Raw genomic sequence first — 25,791 nt, 5'->3', positions numbered from 1 at the left:
GACAACACCGGTAATACCGGTATCACCGCGGGGGCGTTCCCTCTTTTCCTCACTTTCCTTCGCTTTTAAGCTTTTTTCCTTTTGAGCTTTTTAAATAGCTTGTAAAAGCGGTGTGCGCATTTCACTTTCACTTTCAAATAGCGGCAATTCGGAGTAAAGCAATTGTTGTAAGAAAAAAAAGCACATAGAAAGCATCTAGAGCAGGGGTTCTCAACCCTGGTCCTGGAGGGCCACTGTCCTGCAGAGTTTTGCTCCAACCTTGATCAAACTCACCTGCCTGTAGCTTACTAATAATCCTGAACAGCTTAATTAGCTGGTTCAGGTGTGTTTGATTAGGGTTGGAGCTAACATTTGCAGGACAGTGGCCCTTGAGGACCAGGGTTGAGAAAGCCTGGCCTACAACGTCAAACTCACTTAACTTTCAAATGTATCTAGTATGATAAAACAGCGCTGCTTTACCCCACATACGCACGACCGGAAGGAGCGGAAGCGGTCGACTGTGGCATAATAAAAGCTCCGCTGGTTTTGAGCCGTGTGTCGTGCTCGTTCAGCGCCTCGTTTCGCTTCGACTGCTTTCAGCCTCACCCTGCTTCATTCTACTATGTTAATAAATCATTAGCTCATCCATGAACATGATTTCTGCTCGAGTCCCGTCGGATTGCATCGGCTGTGGGGATGAAGACGACAAGTCCCATGATTCCACACTCAGTCACGGCGTCATCAAACTACGCCTTTGTCTCTTTGTTTATTTTGAATACGCGCCCTCTAGCGGCGAAAATGACATATTGTGCCTTTAATTACTAAAGTAAAAAGGGTCACTTTTGAACTTTGTTCATGTTTTTAGCTGAAACTGGGATTTGAGAGGGGAAAACCGTGTGAACTGCACCTGAAGTGTGGAGGTGAGGAAGTTGTTCTGGGACACGATGTCCACAAAGAAGTCCGGAGGGATTTCTCCCAGCTGATGGTAGAGGACAGCGATGAGGCCCAGATACAGATCCTTCCTCTCCTTCATGGCCTCCTCGGAGCGGCACAGCAGAGCCAGCAGGCTTTTCCAGTGCTCGAAGGCCTCGTACACATTCCCAATGAGAAAACAGACAAATGCAAACTGCAGCTCTCCTGCAAACATGGAGATAAACAGTGACGTTCTATTATTTCGGTGCACAAATTATAACTAGATTTCTAAACGTTCCCTTGTCTCAATTAAAACCAATGGCGATGCATAATATTACAAGACCTCAAGCTACCCAACTAGATGTAAATACAACTACATTTATGGGCTTTTTATAACAAAATGAGCATCCTTTCAGGTTTAACAGGATGTTTGGTTAGTAAACTGAACAGCAACCAATGCTCACCCAGTATATTGAGCGGCTGCTCTTTATAATAGCTCTCAAGCACGCAGTTTAGAGCGTAACTCCAATCCATACTATACTGGGTGATCTGAGCAGGTGTAGATCCAGGAGGATACGCCTGTTCGGGAATGTTGGAAAACCGTAGCTCCGTGCCTTCCCTTAGTTTCATCCGTGGCAGTCTGTCCAGCCCCTCCTTCATGCTCCGACACTCCTGATCATTGCGGGGCAGGTTCTGCTCCTCGCGGTCTTTAGTGTGGGTCAGCTTCAGCTCCGGGACGACGTCGCTGAAGGCGCACACCCTCCCGCTGAGGGGCTGCAGAGCGATGGCAACCTCCTGACTGAGTCTGTCGGTCAGGGAAACCCACTTGCGGAGAGTGTCGTAGGGATAGGGGCCCAGATAGCCATCCAGTTCTCTGAGGTTGGCCCGCATGCGCTCGGCCTCCTCCGGGTCCCGTGTGAACTCCAAATCATCTTCTCTCTGGTTCCAGTGGGCTACAAGCACCTCCCGGGGTTTCAAGGACAGAAACAGGCCTGTTTTGGGGCCAATTTCACCACATGCTTCATTGGAGTTGGTGGAGCAGTAGTGGAGGAAGTGAAGTCCTGGAGGAATCATCTTCACCCCACGGAACCGAGGGCCCAGGGTCCAGGTTTTGTAGTCGAGTCCCAGCTCTGTTCCCTCAGGAACACCAAGTAAAACAAGCGTGGCTCCTTCTTCAAACAAGCCCCGAGCCACCTCAGGGTCCATATCTGTTCCCGCCATATCTGTTTAAAACAGGGGTCACAAACATGTTATATTATATGTGACCCTGGAGCACAAAACCAGTCATAAGTCGCTGGGGTATATTTGTAGCAATAGCCAACAATACATTGTATGGGTCAAAATTATAAATTTTTCTTTTAAGCCAAAAATCATTAGGATATTAAGTAAAGATCATGTTTCATGAAGATATTTTGTAAATTTCCTAACGTAAATATATAAAAACTTCAGTTTTGATTAGTAATATGCATTGCTAAGAACTTAATTTGGACAACTTTAAAAATTATTTTCTCAATATTTAGATTTTTTTTGCACCCTCAGATTCCAGATTTTCAAATAGCTGTATCTCGGCCAAATATTATCCTATCCTAACAAACCATACATCAATGGAAAGCTTATTTATTCAGCTTTCGGATGATTTTCGAAAAATTGAAAACTTAGGACTGGTTTTGAGGTCCATGTTCACATATTACTATAGTAAATGTGACTGGAATCCCATTACAATGACTGGTAATAACAATTATCATTTGTCTATGTCATATAAGATCATTTTGTCAGCTCTAGAAAGTTGTGGGTTAGAAAGTAATAAATTAATTAAATGAAATATAAAAGACTTGCTTTATATTAATAAGATATTAAAGTAAGGCACTGTATGAGTAAGCTAGAAAATCGGTTTCCAGAGAATAATATAAACAAACAACCACTAACAGCAAAACGGGCGTTAAATTTTTTTGAATAAAATAGGTGCAAAACGTTAAACTGATCATACCTAAACAACCGCGTCAGTCATAAGCCCAAAATGTTTACGTAAAGGCCATGCGTGAATCTAGAAACTTCCGGTTTAGTCGAGCCTAAAGCCAAAATAAAAGCCCTACGGTACAGTTCAACAACGTACATCAACATACAATGGCAAAATGTACGTATTTAGAGACACTTTATTAATATTTATTAATGTAACGCTGTGATGTGGGGAGCCCACGAAACGCGTTTTTTCTCTCTCTCGTGTCATACGTCTAACAAAATTCCACGGAACAATTAATTTTCCCAAAATAAAAGGAAAAACGTATTAGAATTGTATTCAACTGCTGTTTTCTAAAGAGAAAAATATATTTGTTGTATGCTCTTACTGCGCCAGCTGCGCTGTTCTTGAGGCGCTTCACTGCTTCCGGGTCTCGTCGTTAGCGGGTGTGAGAGCAGCACGGCTTTGATGACTGACTAGTGTGAATTTCCCGGAGATCTGCGTTAGCTGCGAGTCTCTGCACTGATCAGGTGTTTGTCCCCCGCGAGAGAACAGCGATGGGCTTCCGAAAGAAGAGCAAGAGTCCTCCCGTGCTGAGCCACGAGTTTGTGATCCAGAATCACGCGGATATGGTGTCGTGTGTGGCCATGATCGTTCTGCTGGGGCTCATGTTTGAGGTGATTATTTCCTATATCATAACATCATCATCATCACGCTTGAGCTCACTGTTTACTATTGAACTCATAACATGACATGGAGATCATGTTTGCTTAGTATTAGATCTATATGATATAACATGACCATCATGTTTGGGGGTTTTACTATTAAATTCCTATGATAACATAATTATGCTTGACGTTGTGTTTGTGTGTATATGATGAGCGTCATGTTATTATTTGCTATTAAAATCAACCAGGTCATCAGGTTTATATTTATTTATTTATTATTAAATATTTTTATGTCATGTCACATGGATCAAATTTGAGTTGATTATTTAGATTATTTGAAATTTGATTATTGCAAATGATACTCGTATAGTAACGTATTCATCACATTTTAGGTTATTTTTTGACTCTTACACTCATATAATAACATGATCCTCACATGATATTTTGCATCAGTGCAGTCTGTTCCTGATCCTAAAACCATGGTGTTCATGGATCATAAGAAAACTTGGCAGTTCCAGTGAAGACAAATCGTAATATACTCTTAATAAAATCCCTTAATTTAATTGCCTGCAACAAGACAAGTGTTATTTTAATATTTTAGTGAAACAGCACTAAACATGCTGAATGAAATAATGAAAGCATAAAACGGCTTGATCACATGATCTGACTGTACTTCCTCATTACAGTGATGTCTTCTGACTCTCATCCTTTGTAATATGTTTGTGTATACTTGTTTGTATTAATGTGATTATGTTTTTATTGCAGGTGACGGCAAAATATGCGATCATGTTCATCACAGTACAGTATAATGTCACACAAACCCTGGATACGGGTACGATCTAGATCTTTCAAAGATGCTAACACATTAATAAAACTGTGCAGTCATTGGGGTCCGAGCTGACATCAATTTGACCGCTAGGCATGGGCCGGTATGAGATTTTGATGGTATGATAACCTTAAGCAAAAATTTCACGGTATTACGGTATTGTTGTTACCGCTCTAAAATGTGTTAATTTGAAATGTCTGGGTAAAAAAAAAAAAAAACTGAACAATATATTTTGAGCAACATACAGAATATTTGGAACAGTAGTATTTGTTTGTTTTTCTTTGATTTGTTTCTGAAATGTGGGCTGTCCTGCAGCTTTTGATGTGGATGGTTGATTTGCTGCTAGAGCTACTGCTGCCCTAAAAAGAAGAAAAATAAAGACTGACATCTTTTTTTTAAACAGTTATTTAATTTTAGTTATATAATTCATATACATATCATTTAATATCATTTAGTTATATCATTTCATATACATAATTTGATTTAATAATCCAATTTGAAGCAAAAACAGAATGTTCTGACTAGCTTTGTGAAATTGTACTACATGCCTGAACGAAACAAACAGCGAAGCTCTGAATGGGACGCAGATTCACTCTCTGACAGCAGGAGGCGCTGATACAGCGTTACCTTGGTTATCGCAGTAAACAAAGCAGAGCTGCCTGAAACACTGCTTTAATGTGAATTATACGAGATGAAAAGAAAATACCATCTAAACTTTTCTGAAGACAGTCAATTCCCCTCAGAAACACATTCATATAAACCCCCAAATCAATATTTAGGATTTTCTTCCAATAGTTTGTGTATCATGAACAGTGAGTGATCTGCTTGCTACAGTATTTTTCTCTGTGCGTCTGTCTTCAGCGTCTCTGGCCTGTGTTAACGGGCGTTTACAGACTTCATATTTTCACATAAATGACATTTTGGAAAACGATTGCATTGCAACGTAGTTTGTGCAAGTCCAGAACAAAGACGAGTTGCTTGCAATAAGACAAAAAACGGTCGGTTGCTGATTGCGTAAGTTTCAGGGGAAGCTCCTTAAGTTCGTCCATCCTACACACACGTGACTGACCGCTCGCTCGCACCAACAGGAGGAGGAGCGTCATGTTACTCTCTACACTGCACTCAACCTGAGGGATTCCTACACTTTCAGTCTTTGAGGAGACATGAAAAACAGCGCATACCGCAGGAACGGTATAATGGAAAATATTAGCGGTTTTGAAACCGTGACATTTTCAAATCGCGGTATACCTTGAAACCAGTAATCGGCCCATGCCTAGTGACCGCTATTGCCAATTTTAAATGATAGACTCCTCTCCATAAAATTGATGTGGCTGAACAATTTTCCTGTAAAAATAAATGGCAAGCTTCTGTAAAAACGATTATTTAGATTCTAGTGCTATAAGTGAAAGTGTAAATTCACTCATTATCGCTCTTTTTTTTTTTTGCCTTATATAATTTGCATATTATTGTATATATTTTATCTAGAGCCCGACTGATACATCGTTTTGCCGATATTATCGGCTGATATGAGCCTGTCGCCTGGTGTTTATACAATATAATTTTTTTTTCCTTATATAATTTGCATATTATTGTATATATTTTATCTAGAGCCCGACCGATATATCGTTTTGCCGATATTATCCAGTAGCCCCTCACTGCAGAACAAAGATCCAGGGGGTGGGGTTGGATCCACATCTAGGGAGTGGAGATGGTAGGTTTAGGGGTGGAGACGGGTAGGTTTAGATATATGTAAGGTGGGAGGAGTTGGATCTGGATCCAACCTCGCCCCCTGGATCTTGTGTTCTGCAGTGAGGACCATCTCATATTATCGGCCGATTTGAGCCTGTCGCCTGGTGTTTATACAATAGAAATTTTTTTTTACCTTATATAATTTACATATTATTGTATATATTTTATCTAGAGCCCGACCGATATATCTTTTTGCCGATATTATCGGCCGATATGAGCCTGTCGCCTGTTGTTTATACAATATAATTTGTTTTTTTGACTAATATAATTTGCATATTATTGTATAAATTTTATCGATAACTTACTACGTTGGTCACAGCACTCCATTAAGCCACAATCTACCAATTTTCTTTTGGAAAGTTTTAAATATATTTCAGGCAATTGGTTTACAACTGATCATTGAAGTGGCTTGTATTTGTGGAGAAATGTAATGAATTAAGTGACTTTTGTGAGGAGTATCTACAGATGCGTATAGTTATTCTACTCAACTGAATGAGTGTTTCCGGCACTCATGACATTTCACCACTTATCCCTGGTGGCTTCATCAGTTGTGGAAATGTCACTGTGAAATGTCGGGACATCACAGATCTCGCAAATTCTCCAGTTGAGGCAATTAGCGGAAAGCGTTCCTAAATGAGCCACTCTGCTCGGACCCCTAACGAGTGCATAATGTGGAGTTGAAATCATTTTGGCTCCCTGGGTTTATTCAGATGCAGAGGACAAGCCAGAGCCTTTCAGCTACTACAAATACGGTCCCAAGGACATGGCAACGGTCTTCTTTTACCTGCTCATTGCCATAATCCTTCATGCCCTGATTCAAGAGTACATACTCGACGTAAGTAATGTCATGGATTCTTAGCTTTTGAAATAAAGACGTGTTTAAGATCCTTTTCTTGATCACTAATCTAATGTTCATTTGTGACACTGAGCATATGAACTCCTTTCTACAGAAGCTCACAGGTCCTTCTGTTGAAATGCTCTTTGGGACACTCTTAAATCTTTTACTACCACTTTTCATTGATTACAATACATCCTTGCTGAATAAAAGTATTAATTTCTTTCAAAAAAAGAAAGAAAAAAATTACTGAAACCACAATTTTGAATGCTAGTGTATATTGTTACAAAAGATTTATATTTAAAATAAATGCTGTTCTTTTAAACTTAATTCATCAAAGAATCCTGAAAAAAGTATCACAGGTTCTTGAAAAAAATATTAAGCCGCACAACTGTTTATGTAATAGTCAACAGAATATGTAAGCATATTAGAATGATTTCTGAAGGATCATGTGACACTGAAGACTGGAGTAATGATGAATAATATGAAGTATATTAAAATATTTCACAATATTATTGTTTTTTCTGTATTTCTGATCAAATAAATGCAGCCTTGATGAACGTAAAAAAAAAAAAAACATTTAAAATCTTATATATTTTGTGCTAAATTATTGTGATTTATTTTTTGTCATCTATTACTTGTCAAATCAGGCCTGAAAGCCTGTGTCAGACAGTTTTATCAGTGAAGAGACTTGAAACTAATTTGAATGGTTTCTTCAAATTGCCCTTCATGCACGATCTCGCAAGGCAGTGACCTGATTCTTTTTCCACAGAAAATCAATCGCCGACTTCATTTGTCCAAAACAAAGCACAGCAAGTTCAATGAGTCGGGCCAGCTGGCCACCTTCTACTCGTTCTCCTTCATTTGGGGCTGCAGCATCCTCACCAGTGTAAGAGATCTGTACATCATGTCTCACATCTCTTCTACCCTCATCTGTGCACTGATTAAATGACAGTTTCTCTAATCAACAGGAGGAGTTTGAGACAAATCCGACTTTTCTTTGGGAAGGTTATCCTCATATCCACATGGCGTGAGTGTGAAGTTCTCACAACCCTTTATAAAAAAAGAAATTGTGTCTTAATCGCTAAGCAAAGTAAAAGCATGTGATTTGAGGAATCATCAGTTGTGTGCCTACAGTAAATTCAGTAGTTTTGGTTAATATGTGCTGAATCAGATCACTAACCCTTGCTTGTCTGAGCGATCTCATGACATTAGTGCTTCATCTCTGTTAAGTCAAAGGCTTAGATAACGCCACGTCAAATTGTTACGGTGAAGATCCTTTTCTTTTAAATTGTTCAGCATTATTTAATTCCCTTACACTATATAGAAATGCATTTCCCACCTGCTTTATTAGTAGATATGCAAATGTATGACAGGATTGTCCTTGTTATTTAATAAATCTTTTAATGCATGATTCGCCAAGAGACCTTATTAAGTAAACTTTTAATATATTGCACACGTCATCATTGTCCATTCTTGATTATTGCAGGATCTTAAATGCCTGTAATTAAACTATTTAAAAAAAAAAAAACACTGAACAACTCTGCAAATCCCAACTCAAGCTGCTGAAATTGTAACCTGTCTGTATTAATATTTGTAAGCATTTGACACATTATGAGGCTGACATGCTAATCTACAACCTTCTTTCTGTCTTGTAGTTTCCAAGTGAAGTTTTTCTATATCTGTCAGATTGCCTACTGGTTCCATGCTCTTCCTGAGCTGTATTTTCAGAAAGTACGAAAGGTAAGGCTTAGTTTGTGCAATATACACTGATAGCTGAACCTGACAGAAATAGTTTCTAATACAATGTGGTTCTTGTTGTAGATTATTACATTGACATTGTGTTTATTTCTGTGTTTAGGAGGATATTCCACGCCAACTGTACTACATTTGCCTTTATATATTTCACATCACTGGTGCCTATGTCCTCAAGTGAGTGTTTTCTTATTTCAGGGTGAATTTGCTTTTTTTACGATGAGACTAGTGATAGACCCAAAGCTGCTAGTTCAAGAAAGGCCCTTTTCAAATGAAATGCAAAAAATCGCGCGAATATGAACGTGGTTTTGCGCAGCTCGTCAGTGAACAACGGCTCTGTGTAGTTAATGCTGCTCAATGTGAAAGCACGCAGGTGATGGAGATTTACCGCTGATTACAGAACCGGCTTTACTGATAAGATGTGCGTTAAATATCGCATGCAATTAATCGTGCAGCCCTAGTTAACATTCTGAAATACATTTTTAGACACAATGTTTTCAATTTGGCCTGTTTTTGCTTTTTTATCAATGAAAATTTCCCCGTGAAATCACAGCAGAACTGTTTTGTATCTCTGAGCACCGGAATGAATCTGTGTTTTGAACAAATTTGTTTCATGAATGATTCGACGACCGAATGAATCAGCCATTTGAACGAATCGTTTGAATGAATAACTCAGTGACACGACTCATTTAGAAAGTGACTTGCCACCACGTATTGGCGTTTTTAATTTCATATTTAAAATATAACTTAATTTTTAAAATAATTAAATAGTGTAAATGTGTTCAAGTCACCTCTGACATGTGTAAATTCATCAGAATTGCACTTCAGCTCATTATTATTATTAATGTCTTAAATGCAAGAATTTGACATAAGATGATGCATACACCTAATAGGGTTATGGTGAAAATCTTTTGGAAATCATTTTAAGGGAGCAAATGTTGCATTGTAATGGAAGTTCTGTCACTACTGTGAACTAACCACCGCACAGAATATGAAAATATGAGTGTTTTTATAACACAGCACATGCTGGATGAGTGCAGCGGTAGTGGTTAATTCATAAGGAAGCAGTTTGTGGACGTGTATGTTTGAGTTATTGAGGAGCAGTGTTGGGCAAGTTACTTCCAATATGTAATACATTAAATATTACTAGCTACTGTCTTTTGAAAGTAATTAGTTACATTACAATATTACGGTCTCTGAATTGTTATGCGTTACACTACTTTTGAGTTACATTTGAGTTACTTTCACCAAAATATCCACAGAAGTATTATAAAATGCCAAAATGTTGTTTATTGCTGCTCATTCTATATCCAGTGGAGGGTAATGTGGTAGGTCTATATAGCATAAAATTATAAAATCATATTTAGATACCGGTATGTAGGTCTACATTAATGTTACGTTATAGTTGAGGTTAAACACAGATAAGCACAAACTGTATAATTACATACATAATAACACCGGTAAATAAAGCGAAATGTTATAATGTACAAATAATAAACGCATTACCTAGCCTATAGGCTATTTTGAACAGTTTCAAAAGAAAACAAGAATGAAAATTAATTGCTAAACAGGCCAAAACGAATTAGGCTAATACAATGCGAAACTGAAAGCAAACAGCGTTCTCGCGCAGCCCACCTCTCTCATTCGGCATTAATCCAATTAAATGTGTCCATATTTGCGATGTATTTGAATGCTAAACTATTATTTATGATGTAAACCAGGCTTACTTAACGCGCTTAAAAAACATTCTCGTCACATGAGCAAATGTGTGTTTGGCCTGAGCTTAGGCTGAACGGCATGGATTGTACTACGCAGTACGCACTATTAACCAGTGTATCTATATGTTTGGTTGACTGTACTTTATTCTGAAAATGAACAGGCTGCAACGTTTGCAATGTGTGTGTGTGTGAGGCGCCGGCGCGATCGAACAGCGGAAACAAACAACAAAAATAATACTATGATTTAATAAAAACAAATGTTGTTATTTTTAGTTAAACTTAATTTTGCTTGTCTGCGCTGCGCTCGTCCGCCGTATTTTTCCTCTTCTCCAACCCCGCAGCTCACTCCGATTAGTGTTAGTGGCAACAGTCCAGGTGTTTCCAGGTTTTACTCGTGCTATTTCTCCATGTTGAGAGTTTGGTGTCGCATATATTGCACCTGAATATGCATTCTTATCCTTTTCTCCGATGAACTGAAAATTAAGTGTGTCCATCTCACAAATGTAGAATCCGTCTCTGCAGTCATCTCAACCATCTAATTCCAGCAACAGGAAACAGACAAACTATTTTACCCGCGGAATTTTTTCTCCTATACTGTTTTGCGGTGTTGGTAAATTCACCAATTAATTTTAATTTAAAATGTTGTTGTAACTTGCGTTACTGAGATTGTAACAAGTAATAATATTACCCAAATTGTATTAGTAATGCGTTATATCACTGCGTTACAGCAAAAAGTAATATACTACTGTACTATTATTACTTTTGTAATGCGCTACTCTCAACCCTGTTGATGAGTGAATCTGTCTCGTGTGTCTTCTCTCAGTCTCCACCGTCTGGGTCTGGTTCTTCTGGTGCCACATTATCTGGTAGAGCTGCTCTTCCACGCCTCGCGACTCTTCTACTTCAGTGATGAAAACAAGCAGAAAGGGTGTGTTCACTTCCCGTCTTAAGCCCTCACATCATATTGCACGTATTTCTTGTCATATAGTCATATAATTTTTTTGAGATGGTTTTTGGATTGTTCAAGCTGTTGTTAAGAGGCCTGGCCTGTGTTTGTCTCGTAGGTTCACACTCTGGGCTCTGCTGTTTGTCATCACACGCCTCCTGACGCTCACCGTTTCTGTCCTGACGTTTGGTTTCGGCCTGTCCCGCACTGATAATCAGGGATTCTCTTTAGCAGAAGGAAACTTTAATGTGCTGACTGTCAGGTAAGTCAGCTGGATTTCCCACATGCTTGGCTGCTCTGTGATATTTACTTTTATTTGTTTAGCAGGCAGATGCAATACAAGCGATTCATCCAAAAGAGACTATAATGACAGGAGAGGACAGTAGTCCAGAGCTGGCCAGTAAAGTTCAGGCAGCATGAGCAGTCATGAAGGGTCTGGTCTTCCTTATGTTATGTAGTGGGAATCTGTGGGAATTTGTTTTTCTTGCGGAGCAAAAATGTTCTCTATTGGCTGGAAATTTCGGCCACCTGAGCAAAAACATTCTTTATATATAAAGAATACCAAAGGATAACAGAGCTGTACAGTGCACACACAAAAAAGTATGTAACTTTTAACTTTAATGTGCTATTTATATTTGATTTGACCCTTGATGTAACTAAATGATGCACATTTTAAGTTACCTGAGAAAACATTTTTTATAGTGCTGTTACCAAAAAATACTATAAAAAAAAAACTCACACAGAACAGTTCAATTCTTTATAATATAATATGAAAAAATGAAGCCGTTATTGCTCATGAATTCCCTTTTTGAGGTCAATTATTTATAAGCTTATAATATAATATAATAAAACAAATATTTTCAAAAAACGTGAATATGTGAATTCTTTTACAGAAATCTAAAACATCCTCATTTAGTGGAGTTTGCACACTACTACACCTGTGTTTGACTGTAAATGCTTGTTACCGTTCTGTGCTCATCATCCACTATATTTCCACCACTTAATCAAGCCACTCTTCTTTCAAACATGATGAGGTTTTATTTCACATGTCATTATATTTGCGTTTCTCATGTTGAGCTGTTTCGTCCTCAACCATTAAAGTATTTGATTTCTACAGCGACTCATTTGGCGCACATCATTCTCTTTCTATGAAACCTGTAAACCGCATTCACCAGTTCTAAGAGCGACAACAACTCTATAGCGGTTTGCCCAAACATTGCAGTTATTTCACATTTACTAGAATTGAACCTTTCCCCAACTCATTTTTGCGTCTGTCCTGTGTGCGGCATATTATTTCTTCTGCACACTCGTGACGTAAGAGGTGCGCGGCCGTGCGCACACGCAGCTTAGAGGGACCATTGGTGGTCAGTGATTCGTGTTCTGTGAAAATAAGCTGGTCACCATCTATAGCCCCAAGGTGTCGGGCCGACTTTGATATGTTACTGTGGACAGGTCTGAATTTTGATGTTGTGTTGGCTAGGGATGGATACCGTAAACGGGCCCCGGGGCAAAATTATGAAAGACATTATCGTTATGCTTTCGGTACTGGAGAAATTGAGAAAATACACTTACTATTAATTATTGCTACATAAATGTTATCTTGCAAATTGTATCTCACCATGGGTTACTATATGCGACAATATAAGACATTCACCTATGATGCATTTTCGCTATTCGTGATCCAGAAGAGAGATCTCTCTCGCATATAGTCTCACATGCTACAGAGCAGATTTTTTTGTTGACAATATTTTTTTGACATTCATAAAACAATAACAAAAGAACCGATAAGAATACTGTTAAGCCCAAAGTATACTTCATTTTTTACACATATGTTAACGTGCGCAGTTGATCACACAGCTTTTCAAGGTATTCTCCATTTGGCTCGTATAAAATAGAGTTGCGGACCTCTTTTAATCCCCTCACACATGCACTCGGCAATGCAGGCGGTTGTTGTTTTTTCCACCTTCAGTAGTTTGTTGTTCTTGTTCCATCTCCTCCATTTCTTTTCCGACCGTGAAACAACGGCTTGGTTTATTGTCGACACCTTGTGGACAAACTAAGCAAAAACAATTCGATGTGCATGTGAGAGCTGCGTGTGCATTGAATGCACGGTTAAAAATATTGGGAGGTGCATGTACAGTACGCGTGTACTTTTCTGATGACGAAATTCACGTCATGTGCACTGTGGGCATAACCTAGCATACACGTAGGAAGTGAAGTACACTTTGGGCCGGATCAGATAGATTGATATTGATCAGAGTAGGAATGCTGTTAAAACCTTAATGATACTCATCCCTAGTGCTGACCTTCATGGCGGGATTATGACGAGATTGTATGTGGTTTTCTTTTATCTATGTCTCAGATTTCCACAAGAATTGTATTTGTATTTTGAGTTTAAACAACAGGCAGAGCTTCAAGTCATTAGCATAGCAGGCTGGAAAAGCCATGAGGCTGAATGACTAGTCTCTGTGTAGTTGTGTATATCAAGAATAAGAGAGGGCCAAACACAGAACCCTGAGGGATCCAAGGGTTAGCTGATGTGACTGAGAGCTCTCCCATCCAAGATAGGATCTAACAGTGAGGGTAGGAATCAAATTTGAGATATTCTGAGGCTAAATTTGTGAACGATGACTCTTTTAGGATGACATGCCTGTCAGCCATCTGCCTGACCCAGGCCTGGATGATGTGGAAATTCATCAATTTCCAGCTGAAGAAGTGGAGAGAACAATCTCAAATCCAGGCCAACAAGAAGAAAGCTGTCAGCCCAAAAAGCAGACCCAGCAAGAAGGACTCACGAGGTGAGGCTTTCCTAAAAGTAATTTTACATGTAGATTATAATAAGAACCCTATTTATCTTTCTTTTGTTCACAATTAGACAATACACTTCAGAAGTGTTGCAATAAAAATACCATCTTCATCAGTGGCAGTGAACAATGTTCCTGGAACATTTCCTGTTAGTTGTCAAACTCATTCAAAACAACAGCACTTGGCTCTTTGTTCACAGTGACTCGCTGAATTATGAAACGTCAGCACTCTGGACCATGACGTTCAGTTTCTGCATGCATGGAACTAAGAAGTGAAGAGAGACAACTGTAGGATATGAAGCACACATTTTATCTCTGGTAGATGAATGGAACTAATTGTTAGTTTCATATGTAGAGTTTGTCTAGTTAAGACTGTTCTTTACAGGCTCTTAAAGTAACCTACACAAGTCCCATGCTTGCGGTGTTAGAGGTGCATTCAGTAGTTTGGTGCTAATTTAAAACGTTTTCCACATTAAGAAATCAATCGTTTTTGGGAAGAGTATGAATGGTGTACACTCACACGAGATGAAGAACTACTCATAATAATATTCTATAAGTGTTTTAATTATGTAGGGTGCAGATCGTTAGTGTATTTCACTATGGTACAATGACTTGATCTGCGGATTTAAACATTGAAGAGAATCCTCATACAGTTAGAGAATGGAAAACACTTACTATCGTGCTTTACCAACAAGAGAATCAGAACCTGTATGGCTCAGGAGGCAGAAAAGGGACTGAAGCCAGAAGGGAGAAAAACTGACAAAGACAAAACTGAGCGTAAACATAACTACATACACAAGGTGGACCGATTTCATGACTGAGGAAATCCTGAGTAGTGGTGCCTAAATTGCATCTAAATTGTAAGGGTAAGATAATTAATTGTGTAGTGTGCTCTCTAAAACTCTAAAGGCCTGTTCACACCAAGGACGATAACTATAAAGATAACGATATTGTTCTCAGATTGTTCTCAATATTAAAGAATGGCAGAGTCCACACCGCAGCTATGACGATAAAGGCACAGAGAAACAATATCGTTCAGCCGATGAACGATAAAAACATTACCAACCAATCAGAATCAATCCTGCTATAACGAGCTCGAGAATTTAAAGCGGCAGACGAGCGTGCGCTTGGAATAAACAGGCGATATCGTCCGCTGCTGTAAACGCTTATATCTTTATCTTTATTGTTATCGTTCTTGGAGTGAACGGGCCTTAAAACTAGTGTCGGTGTCCTTTACAGTTGACCCTTCACAAAGACCCACCCCACTTAGTTACTGTTGCTATGTCCGACAAGCCATGGCACTCTCACGCCAAACATCACGTTCTCACGCAGTGAAAAATACAAAGAAAAGAGGACACTGACAACACACCGACAGACAAGACAGAATAGGTTGCTTTAGTAGTATGAAACAAAGTCTTAGCTTTCAAATGTTGTAATTTTTTAAAAAGAATTTCAAACAATAAATACTGTTTTGTGGCTCTTTAATGTGTGGTGACAGATCACTGTAAGAACCCTGAGGGATCCAAGGGTTAGCTGATGTGACTGAGAGCTCTCCCATCCAAGATAGGATCTAACAGTGAGGGTAGGAATCAAATTTGAGATATTCTGAGGCTAAATTTGTGAACGATGACTCTTTTAGGATGACATGCCTGTCAGCCATCTGCCTGACCCAGGCCTGGATGATGTGGAAATTCATCAATTTCCAGCTGAAGAAGTGGAGAGAACAATCTCAAATCCAGGCCAACAAGAAGAAAGCTGTCAGCCCAAAAAGCAGACCCAGCAAGAAGGACTCACGAGGTGAGGCTTTCCTAAAAGTAATTTTACATGTAGATTATAATAAGAACCCTATTTATCTTTCTTTTGTTCACAATTAGACAATACACTTCAGAAGTGTTGCAATAAAAATACCATCTTCATCAGTGGCAGTGAACAATGTTCCTGGAACATTTCCTGTTAGTTGTCAAACTCATTCAAAACAACAGCACTTGGCTCTTTGTTCACAGTGACTCGCTGAATTATGAAACGTCAGCACTCTGGACCATGACGTTCAGTTTCTGCATGCATGGAACTAAGAAGTGAAGAGAGACAACTGTAGGATATGAAGCACACATTTTATCTCTGGTAGATGAATGGAACTAATTGTTAGTTTCATATGTAGAGTTTGTCTAGTTAAGACTGTTCTTTACAGGCTCTTAAAGTAACCTACACAAGTCCCATGCTTGCGGTGTTAGAGGTGCATTCAGTAGTTTGGTGCTAATTTAAAACGTTTTCCACATTAAGAAATCAATCGTTTTTGGGAAGAGTATGAATGGTGTACACTCACACGAGATGAAGAACTACTCATAATAATATTCTATAAGTGTTTTAATTATGTAGGGTGCAGATCGTTAGTGTATTTCACTATGGTACAATGACTTGATCTGCGGATTTAAACATTGAAGAGAATCCTCATACAGTTAGAGAATGGAAAACACTTACTATCGTGCTTTACCAACAAGAGAATCAGAACCTGTATGGCTCAGGAGGCAGAAAAGGGACTGAAGCCAGAAGGGAGAAAAACTGACAAAGACAAAACTGAGCGTAAACATAACTACATACACAAGGTGGACCGATTTCATGACTGAGGAAATCCTGAGTAGTGGTGCCTAAATTGCATCTAAATTGTAAGGGTAAGATAATTAATTGTGTAGTGTGCTCTCTAAAACTCTAAAGGCCTGTTCACACCAAGGACGATAACTATAAAGATAACGATATTGTTCTCAGATTGTTCTCAATATTAAAGAATGGCAGAGTCCACACCGCAGCTATGACGATAAAGGCACAGAGAAACAATATCGTTCAGCCGATGAACGATAAAAACATTACCAACCAATCAGAATCAATCCTGCTATAACGAGCTCGAGAATTTAAAGCGGCAGACGAGCGTGCGCTTGGAATAAACAGGCGATATCGTCCGCTGCTGTAAACGCTTATATCTTTATCTTTATTGTTATCGTTCTTGGAGTGAACGGGCCTTAAAACTAGTGTCGGTGTCCTTTACAGTTGACCCTTCACAAAGACCCACCCCACTTAGTTACTGTTGCTATGTCCGACAAGCCATGGCACTCTCACGCCAAACATCACGTTCTCACGCAGTGAAAAATACAAAGAAAAGAGGACACTGACAACACACCGACAGACAAGACAGAATAGGTTGCTTTAGTAGTATGAAACAAAGTCTTAGCTTTCAAATGTTGTAATTTTTTAAAAAGAATTTCAAACAATAAATACTGTTTTGTGGCTCTTTAATGTGTGGTGACAGATCACTGTAGCGCCTCAGTTCAAGCGGCACGTGAACCGATCATCTCTTCCTCTTTACTGGTTACAGCACACAATAAACATGAATGAACATCAGAAGGGATCTTGTTTCAACTGTGGAAAGACATCAGTTTTTTCAAGTTCAAGTCAATTGACGTTAATCTACTCTCCTGTCTGGTTTGTTTGTCGGACAGAAATGCTCATCCACGTTGATAAATAGCAGTGTATCATCTAACACCGTTCTGATATTGGGAATTGCATGAAGAACAGGGAGGTTAAAGGATTAGTTCACTTCCAGAATAAAAATCTCCTGATAATTTACTCACCCTCACGTCATCTAAGATGTTCACGTCTTTCTTTCTTCAGTCGCAAAGAAATGTAGGTTTTTCAGGAAAACGTTTCAGGATTTTTCTCCATATAATGGACTTCAATGGGCACCAACGGGCTGAAGGTCCAGATTGCAGTTTCAGTGCAGCTTCAAAGGGCTCTACACAATCCCAGCCGAGGAATAAGTGTCTTATCTAGAGAAACCATCGCTCATTTTCTAAAACAAATAAACATTTATATTTTTTTTAACCACAAATGTCTGGTCTGACATGGGGGTGAGTAAATTATCAGGAGATTTTTATTCTGGAAGTGAACTAATCCTTTAAATCTACTAACGAATGCACCTTTAACAGCCTCATTAATTATAATGAGCGATTAAATGTAGGAGTGATTTCGATTTTCCCGAACTTTACTTTGAGAAAATAAGCATCTGAACTATGAAATATGCTTTCATCATCTGTCTTATGTAAAATACACCATGGGGTAATGGTAGACACCTGGATAAGTCATTTCAGATAAATGTTTGATGCATACATCATATTAGTTCTCTAAAATACTGTTCTGTAAAAATACTGCCAGAAATGCTTCAGCACCAGACATGCGCATTGGTGTTGAAATCTCTGTCATTGTTTACATACTTAAAGGGATAGTTCACCCAAAAATGAACATTACCCACCCTCACCCTCAAGCCAAACTAGGTGTATTTGACTTTCTTCTTTCAGATGAATCCAATCGTACACCCCCAAAACAAAATCAAGACTTTGTAAAAGAGCATAATAAGACCCCTTTAAAAATGTCCTGGCTCTTCCAAGCTTTATAATGACAGTGAATGGGTGATATTCAATAGTCCAATAGAATGCCAATAAAGCGCATCCATCCATAATAAAAAGTGCTCCACACAGCTCCTGGGGGTGAATAAAGGCCTTCTGAAGTGATTCGACAACAGTCTAATTAAATGTACGAAATGTTCAAATAAAGCTTTGAAAAAGTTTCATAAAATGGTAAACCTCACATTTCAGCCTTTAAATAAAGAAAAGGATTAAGTCGAAATGATAAATGATTATATGTATTTTATCTGCTCCATAAATAATTCTAGATACCTTATCCGAATTGTTTAAATGTGTAGAATCACATAAGCTTGTTTTTCATCAACTGGTCAACATTTACAGCAGGGCATGCAAATTCAGTCTGTTTTTTGGCCAGACAAAACCTGCAGACAGGCTGAATGTAAATGTCGCTCTCTAAATCCACTCTCTGACAGCAAGTGGTGCTTATGGAACAGCAGAATTAGAGCGGTTTCCCATAACCTCCGTGGACAAAGCATTGCGATAAGAACACTACTTCACTAGGTATTACATGGAGTGAAGATGAAAACAAAATGCCATCAAATCTTTTCTGAAGACCCTTAGCACTCTTTTGAAACCTCCCAGCTTTCCGCCATGTTTTCACTCAAAACTAAACTACTCTGCGCACGTGATACTGTTACTTAAAACTATGCTTTATGCTGGACAGTTTATTTATCCTGAGTTGTTCAAATTGTGGTAATCGAATATAGTTTTAATCCAAATTAAAATATGAACCGGTAATAACTTACTATCCGTGGGGAATTTTATCATGATTTATCGTCAAACCAGTAATCATTTCATCCCTAGTGTACACGTACAGTTAGCGGAAGCTAGAGATTACGGTTTATTAGGGGTGTCCCCAACTAAGGATTTTCATAGTCGAATCGGAATTTTCGAATCTTGCCAATATTCGACTGATAGTCGAATCATATGTTTAGGGGGCGGGGCAAAATACATTACCAAGAGTCAAGTCAGACATTCGAGAGTCATAATTACTGACAGTAACACACAGGGAAAATGTGTAACGGATGCCTCGCAGATACAAACGGGGTAAATAAGGTTTTGTTTTGATTAAAAGATAGTTAACATTAAACGTCAGCGAAACCCTAAGAATTCACAACATTTTTTTACAATAGTGCTCTCATTATAACGTCATGTATATGACAGTAGTTATTAATGTTCTGCATTTCTGTTTTGAGCTGGTCGCGATGAAGATGACCGGTAGAATGAAGCAGCAGGTTTTTAATCAATGGGATTTAACTCATCATTTATCTCATATAGAATACATTTCATTATTTATAAAACATAACACTAATATTACGACTTATAGGCTATCTACACAAAATGCCGCGAATGCACATGAACGTGTCAGTGCGGCTCTGAATTAACTCCTTTACGCGTCCTTCACACAACAACGTGCAGAAACACGGCAACTAAACTCTAAAAATTCGCCGCGTTTTATTATAATAGTGTTCTCATTATAATGTTATGTATATGACAGTCCATTCTGCATTGTTGTTTGTCCTGCTCGCGCTGAAGAGATAATCACTGTAGTACTACAATGAAGCGCTTGCAGCGCAACTCAACCAAATGCATCTTATACGCGATAAATAATATATACACGATATATATAAACCGGCTGAAATGTTTTGAAATCACTTGTACCCTGTCTGATCAAAAAAATCCAGTCTTTCACTCTGTCTGTGTCAGTTTGAGTCTTGTTAAAGTTTTAAATCCCTGCCACCAAGATGCTCCTCTGATTCTTTCTTTTCAGATTCTTATTTACAGCATTATTTTAATAGGCTGTATATTAACTTATTGGGAGAAAACCGGTAGTTATATGTGAAATCAGACATTTGAGCACCCCCATATAGCCAAAATAGCATGATCATAACACCCCGCGAATATTCGACTGTGAGATTGGTATTGAATCAGGCTCCTCCTATCGAATCTTCGACTATCTGGGGTCACCCCTACAGTTTATATAAAGTTGTAAATATGGCAATCATTCTTACACAAACGCATCGATCCGCTTCAGACGGCCTTTATTCATTCCTCTGGAGCCGTGTGAGGAACTTTTTGTGATGGATGGGGTGCGCTTTATTTTGCTTCACAATCTGGACCACTGCCATTATAAAGCTGGGAAGAGCCAGGACATTTTTTTATATAACTCCGATTGGATTCGTCTGAAAGAAGAAAGTCAAATATACCCAGCATGGCTTGAGGGTAAGTAAATCATTTTTGGGTGAACTATCCCTATAAAATGGTTGATACAATTTATGGTTGACTTTGCTAAAAGCTTTTATTTCTCATTGACAGGGGGTTCAGTCAATGGAGTCATGAAACCAGATGACAAGACGTCGCCAAGAGCAAGAAAATCTAAAGCCTCGTAAGAGGACAGAGAGAGCAGCTGCCCGAAATGTGATGCTCTGTTTCCACTCTGAAGTTTAGACGAGAAACAGATTTGATAACTGCAAAAAGAACCACAGAGACAAACTAAGAACTTTGTTGTATGGCACGGTTCAGGTTTTATTGATCTCCTGTTTTTCTGGTCTGCATCTTAAAAATGAACTATAGATTTATAATCAATCATTATATCCATTTGCTCGTGACTTTTAGCCAGACTGAGAGGTTTTCTGAAGGTTGACGTGAAGAGTAGAGGTTGCATCTTCACTCACTTGTTGAGTTTTGTGGTTTGTTGAGTCCAGGATCTGCATGACAGAAAGTCTGTCTTGCTCAGAAGATGAAGCATTTATCCGGCCCTGAACACAACTAAACCCTATTCAGCACCATTTCTGCGCTTCTTATGAAACACACAGTGTGGACAGAAGCTTTTGAGAAGTGTCCTTTGTTAATTGTTAACCTTTAGCCCCTCGGTCCTGAACGCTACTATGAAGCTCAGTGAGCAACTCCAGTATAAAGAGGCTGAGGTGGCGAAGGACTGCAACACAATGTAGCTTTCAAACGACCTTAGCTGTGTGATTTTACATTTTGATACTGAGAGCAGGCAGAACTGATTTTAGCGTCCCGTTTGTGTGTGAATGTCACTTGAGGAGAATCATTTTATAATTGTTTGTAGCGTCTATGTTTGAGATGTTTGTGAGAGCGCCCCCTGCAGGCTTGGATGATGCTGACAACTAGTTTGAGGGTGTGGTTTTGCATCCGTGTTGACGTTGTTTAACATCTGATGACACACACGATCTATGTGTTATTTGTTTGGGCGAAGAGCATGCCTGGATGCCTCCGAGGGGGCAATCGGCGTGCACTGCGAGCATTCACGCATCCATCGATTCCAGCATACGAATTATGCCAACATCGAGGCGATGCGCGAAAGCGGTTATGAGAAGACGCTGGCCAGCTATCTCTCTATGGGTGAGATGTCCTCTAAGACTCCCCTCCTTGACATCTCGCTCGGATGCCAGGGCATGCTTCAGACACGGGTCACGACGAGGCGTTCCCCCATAGCGACCCCTAGAGGACGCAGTGTCTCGTTCCCTACTCAGGGAACCATGGTTACATAAGTAACCTGAGACGTTTTGTTTGATTGCCATCTGTGGAGTTTCTCATGGACTGTGGTTGAGGTGATTAAATGATGGCTCCCCCTGCAGGCTTGGATGATCTATTTCTTTAAGGAATGAAATGCCTTTTTTGCATTTAACCGCCCAGAAGGGTTCACATGCTCTCCCCAGGACTAATAAAGAGCCCAACTGGCCAAGTTTGGTGCCTTGGTGCTTATCATGGCTACCATATGGTTACCGATATAATCCATAGTATGTGCGACAATGGCGATACCGCATGTGATAAGCCTTGGAGCTCATTAAAGATTTTACTGTGACATTGTGTTAGTGTGGATTTTAACTTGAACGCTGTAAAAGCCAACTTTTTGTTTCAAATGAATGGAAAATCTGAAGAGGTTTTGAGCGCAGGAGAACGTCCTCCTCCAGTTAAATTGAGGGGTTGCCATGAGTTTTACAAATGTTTATGAAGCCCTGAATCTCTGATGTGAAGAGTGTTGGAACATCACTTTTTCAACACTTTTGTGGCCTTTTTCCTTACATCTGAGTGATCTGCTCCGGTATCTATCACCTATAACTCTGATAACCATGCTCGACCGTGTCTGTCAGCATGCGGTGTGTAGTTTATATGAAACCATACGATTCTTTAAGTGTCCTTAAGCTAAAGACAGTAAACGTTGCATTCTTTCTCAGTTTGAGCACCGTTGAGTTCTCTTTGCATCTGTGTTGTGTTTATTAGTGTGATGAGAGAGTTTGATATCTTTTCCCTCACTGAAATGCCGTGAACGTGCATGTTGCGAACTGTCAAAGAATTGCCTCACTTGAAGCATTTGATGATGCCTAATAGCAGAAATAAAACTGTAGGCATGGAATTGAAAATGGCGGTTTGTTAAACAGTTTTTTACTTATTTTTTTTTATAAACAAGTGTGAAAGCAAGACAAACTGCCAGTTTATTACTTTATTTTATGAACCCTGTTTTCACAGGGATTATACAGATTCATATACACGCATGTGCTGTGTATCAGTTGCCAAATTATATGGAAGGGACTTGCCGCTCTCTCCCAATTACTTTGGTGTTGTCTGTACATATTAGAAATCATACTTGGTTCTCGGTACAGTTTGTAGGTCAAGTGCCTAAATCTGGCTGCAGAACTGGGTCGATCCGAGTCACTTAAAGGTCCCATATTGTCAAAACTGAAATTTCCCTCCAGCTAGCGCTGTGACGTCGCTGACCCTAGTTACCTGTGGTTGGCCTGGCCGTGCGTCACTCAGAAAACAACAGGCCAATCAGAAGAGAGGCTCATGAATATTAATTAGACAGGCCAAAATCGACCTGTTCTCTGCAGAGCTCCTGAGAAAGGAGCTGTAAAAATATATTGAGATGGTTTTTGGTACTTATACCGCAAATATATATTCTTAAGGACATCAAAACCTCAAATAAAACTCCAGAAAGGTGTACAATATGGGACCTTTAAGTTTGCTTTAGTTCGGTACATTTGTGAAAGAGCCCAGAGATTTCACAGATACTTTCATAGTGACTTCGTAACACTCAGAGGTCATTTTCAATTCAGGGTTTTAAAACTACAATCTGTAATTGCCTTTAGTGACGCTTAATAACATGTGTTGAAACGACACCGACGCCTCCATATACACCTGTACGGATACGGCTCGCACGTATTTAAAAAAAATAAATAAATAAAAAATAAATCTTAAGCTTTGTTTGCAATGCAAAGCTAATTCTTGAAATTCAAGTTGGTGCTGGTTCTTCTATAACAGATGTCGTGTTTGAGGTCTGGAGGACTGAACAGAGGAGTAACTTAGGTTAAATAAATAATAAAATCTCCCATGTTTACACAAAAATGATATTGATTTAGTTTTTGTTCCAAACCTCTAATTAACCCCCATTTCAAAGTAGAATGCTTTGTTTTTCCTCACATCGTTCAGGATTTGTCAAGAGGAAACCTTTTTTTATTTTTGTTTGGTTTTGGGTTTTTGTTTTGTTTTCCGTTTTGTTTGCTGACTGGCAAACGAAACATGAAAGGAACATAATTATATAGAGTAATTCACTACTGAATAATTGTCAGATTTTTAAACTATTTTTATAGCGTTGAACTGTTGAGAGATGAACATTATTTAGAGCATATAAATATTTTACTGCTTTATGGGTTTATTCTTTTTATACTGTGTGGGAGAAGCTTTCTACCATTTCAGTGGGACTGCAAATGACTTTTAGTGGCTATAAATATTGTGAAAAGATTACTGCCGCTGTCCCTGATTTGTCACTGTTTGCTTTGTGTTTTCAATTTGGGGTAAGTCTGTAATCTGTATGGTAAGTCTTCATTTTGTTTTTTATTTTTGAGTAGTGGGATTCTAGTGGATAAAAACAAAGTAATGAGAATAAACTTCACACACTCCCATTGTTCTGTCATGTAAGAGACTAATGGATAACTGGTGTTTTGATGTGGCTTAATTGTTTTCATTTTGTGCATATAAATGTAAATGGAAGAAAAAAAATCACAGAATACATGTTTTTACAACATAATTTGAAGTGATCAGTCATCACCATAATTATTGCTATATGTCAAATTGAAAAGATGCACCAAAGCCTTCTGGAATATCAGATACACAGAACCTATATTATTTTTCACCATGCTTTACATAGTACAAGCACTGTTGCTTTTCTAATGTTTGCCTGTATGTTCAGATATATTGGTTTATATATATATATATATATATAAGATGATATTAATATATGTATTTATGCAAGTCTGTGTGATGCTTTTTGTATGTTTGTCCTTTGATTAAATCTTTTGCTTAACCCTAGTGTGAGCATGTGTTTTGTTGATTTTGACCCCATGCAGGCCTAATGTACTGGTGACTGTACTGCTGAAGTTTCATACTCCTCTAGATCACAGTTCTGTGAGAGACTGCATTCTGATGTCTAAATAACTTGTGAAGATTGTTATCTCATTACGTCACTGCATTGCATGTTTACATCAGCAAGAAGCATTACATTTATAATGCTGGAAGTTAATCTGGTCACTTTGCATCTATTTTCTCAGTACTGTGTACAGAATGCAGTTGTTCGATTGGCAGATCGCAGTGCTCACTGAATGAAACAACCAAATGAAACAAAACTTAAAACATTTCACAAAAAAACAATGGTGTTGATGATTCTTTAAATGATAGTAGATGATTTTTAACTCGTGTGAAGTTATTTTTGACTTCTGTAAAACATAAAAAAACAATATATGATAGAAGGTGTATATTTACAGTGAAAGGGTTTTAGGAAAAAATAAAAAGATATGTATGATACATATCTTTTTCTTTTGAGTCACAAAGATATCTCAGAGTAAGACTTTATGAATGTCAAGTTGTAGACTGAAAGAAAAAAATCAAAAGAGTTCAATTATGGATAGTTATGTTCATGTATGTATAGTTCCGTTCTTTCATGCATTTTTTTAACTTATTTTTTACAAAGCAGGCAACTGTAGGAATATTATTGAATGTCTTAACAGTTCAGCGATCCCTGCTCACGGTATATTCATAGAAGTGCACTTGACTGATGATAGCATATATTTGTATAAATAAATCGAAATCTTATAAGGTATGAAAAGTATGAAAGAGTGTGAAATTAAAATGCATGTAAAAATATTA

The 25,791-nt window shown here is 38.6% G+C and overlaps 2 protein-coding genes across 3 annotated transcripts in view; one reads left to right on the top strand and one right to left on the bottom strand.

The window, feature by feature from the left end:
- The window catches only part of aar2 (AAR2 splicing factor), a 4,711-nt gene extending 1,758 nt beyond the window's left edge, over window positions 1-2,953 (bottom strand). The window contains exons 1-3 of the mRNA XM_016481283.1: window positions 2,879-2,953; window positions 1,356-2,114; window positions 887-1,116 (exon numbers count right to left, since the gene is read on the bottom strand). Of these exons, the coding sequence (XP_016336769.1) occupies window positions 887-1,116; window positions 1,356-2,112 (987 nt within the window). The 5' untranslated portion in view covers window positions 2,113-2,114; window positions 2,879-2,953. The remainder of the gene's footprint in view (window positions 1-886; window positions 1,117-1,355; window positions 2,115-2,878) is intronic.
- A 286-nt stretch (window positions 2,954-3,239) lies between these two features.
- LOC107684897 (translocating chain-associated membrane protein 1-like 1) lies at window positions 3,240-21,771 on the top strand. Of its 2 annotated transcripts, none has more exons than XM_016481284.1 (11): window positions 3,240-3,525; window positions 4,282-4,348; window positions 6,802-6,926; window positions 7,699-7,815; window positions 7,898-7,956; window positions 8,585-8,669; window positions 8,788-8,858; window positions 11,223-11,327; window positions 11,464-11,607; window positions 13,986-14,143; window positions 20,938-21,771. In XM_016481284.1, the coding sequence occupies exons 1-11, from the start codon at window positions 3,406-3,408 to the stop codon at window positions 21,009-21,011; spliced, it is 1,125 nt and encodes a 374-aa protein (XP_016336770.1). In that variant the 5' UTR covers window positions 3,240-3,405; the 3' UTR covers window positions 21,012-21,771. The 2 variants fall into 2 exon arrangements, with proteins under 2 accessions (XP_016336770.1, XP_016336771.1); XM_016481285.1 differs by lacking the exon at window positions 20,938-21,771 and adding an exon at window positions 14,350-14,385.
- Window positions 21,772-25,791: the final 4,020 nt, after the last annotated feature.

The sequence above is a fragment of the Sinocyclocheilus anshuiensis genome, unplaced genomic scaffold, assembly GCF_001515605.1.
Source record: "Sinocyclocheilus anshuiensis isolate Anshui unplaced genomic scaffold, SAMN03320099.WGS_v1.1 scaffold429, whole genome shotgun sequence".
NCBI classification, from domain to species: domain Eukaryota; kingdom Metazoa; phylum Chordata; class Actinopteri; order Cypriniformes; family Cyprinidae; genus Sinocyclocheilus; species Sinocyclocheilus anshuiensis.
The sequence above is the reverse complement of the archived record's forward strand: the minus strand, read 5'-3'. Positions and strand labels throughout refer to the sequence as shown.

What these genes read in the sequence shown, in the direction of transcription:
- LOC107684897 (XM_016481284.1), top strand. Translation starts at nt 3,406, where the DNA reads ATGGGCTTCCGAAAGAAGAGCAAGAGTCCTCCCGTGCTGAGCCACGAG. An exon ending in TGCTGGGGCTCATGTTTGAG is followed by an intron (nt 3,526 to 4,281) that starts GTGATTATTTCC and finishes TTTTTATTGCAG; the next exon opens with GTGACGGCAAAATATGCGAT. An exon ending in CACACAAACCCTGGATACGG is followed by an intron (nt 4,349 to 6,801) that starts GTACGATCTAGA and finishes GGGTTTATTCAG; the next exon opens with ATGCAGAGGACAAGCCAGAG.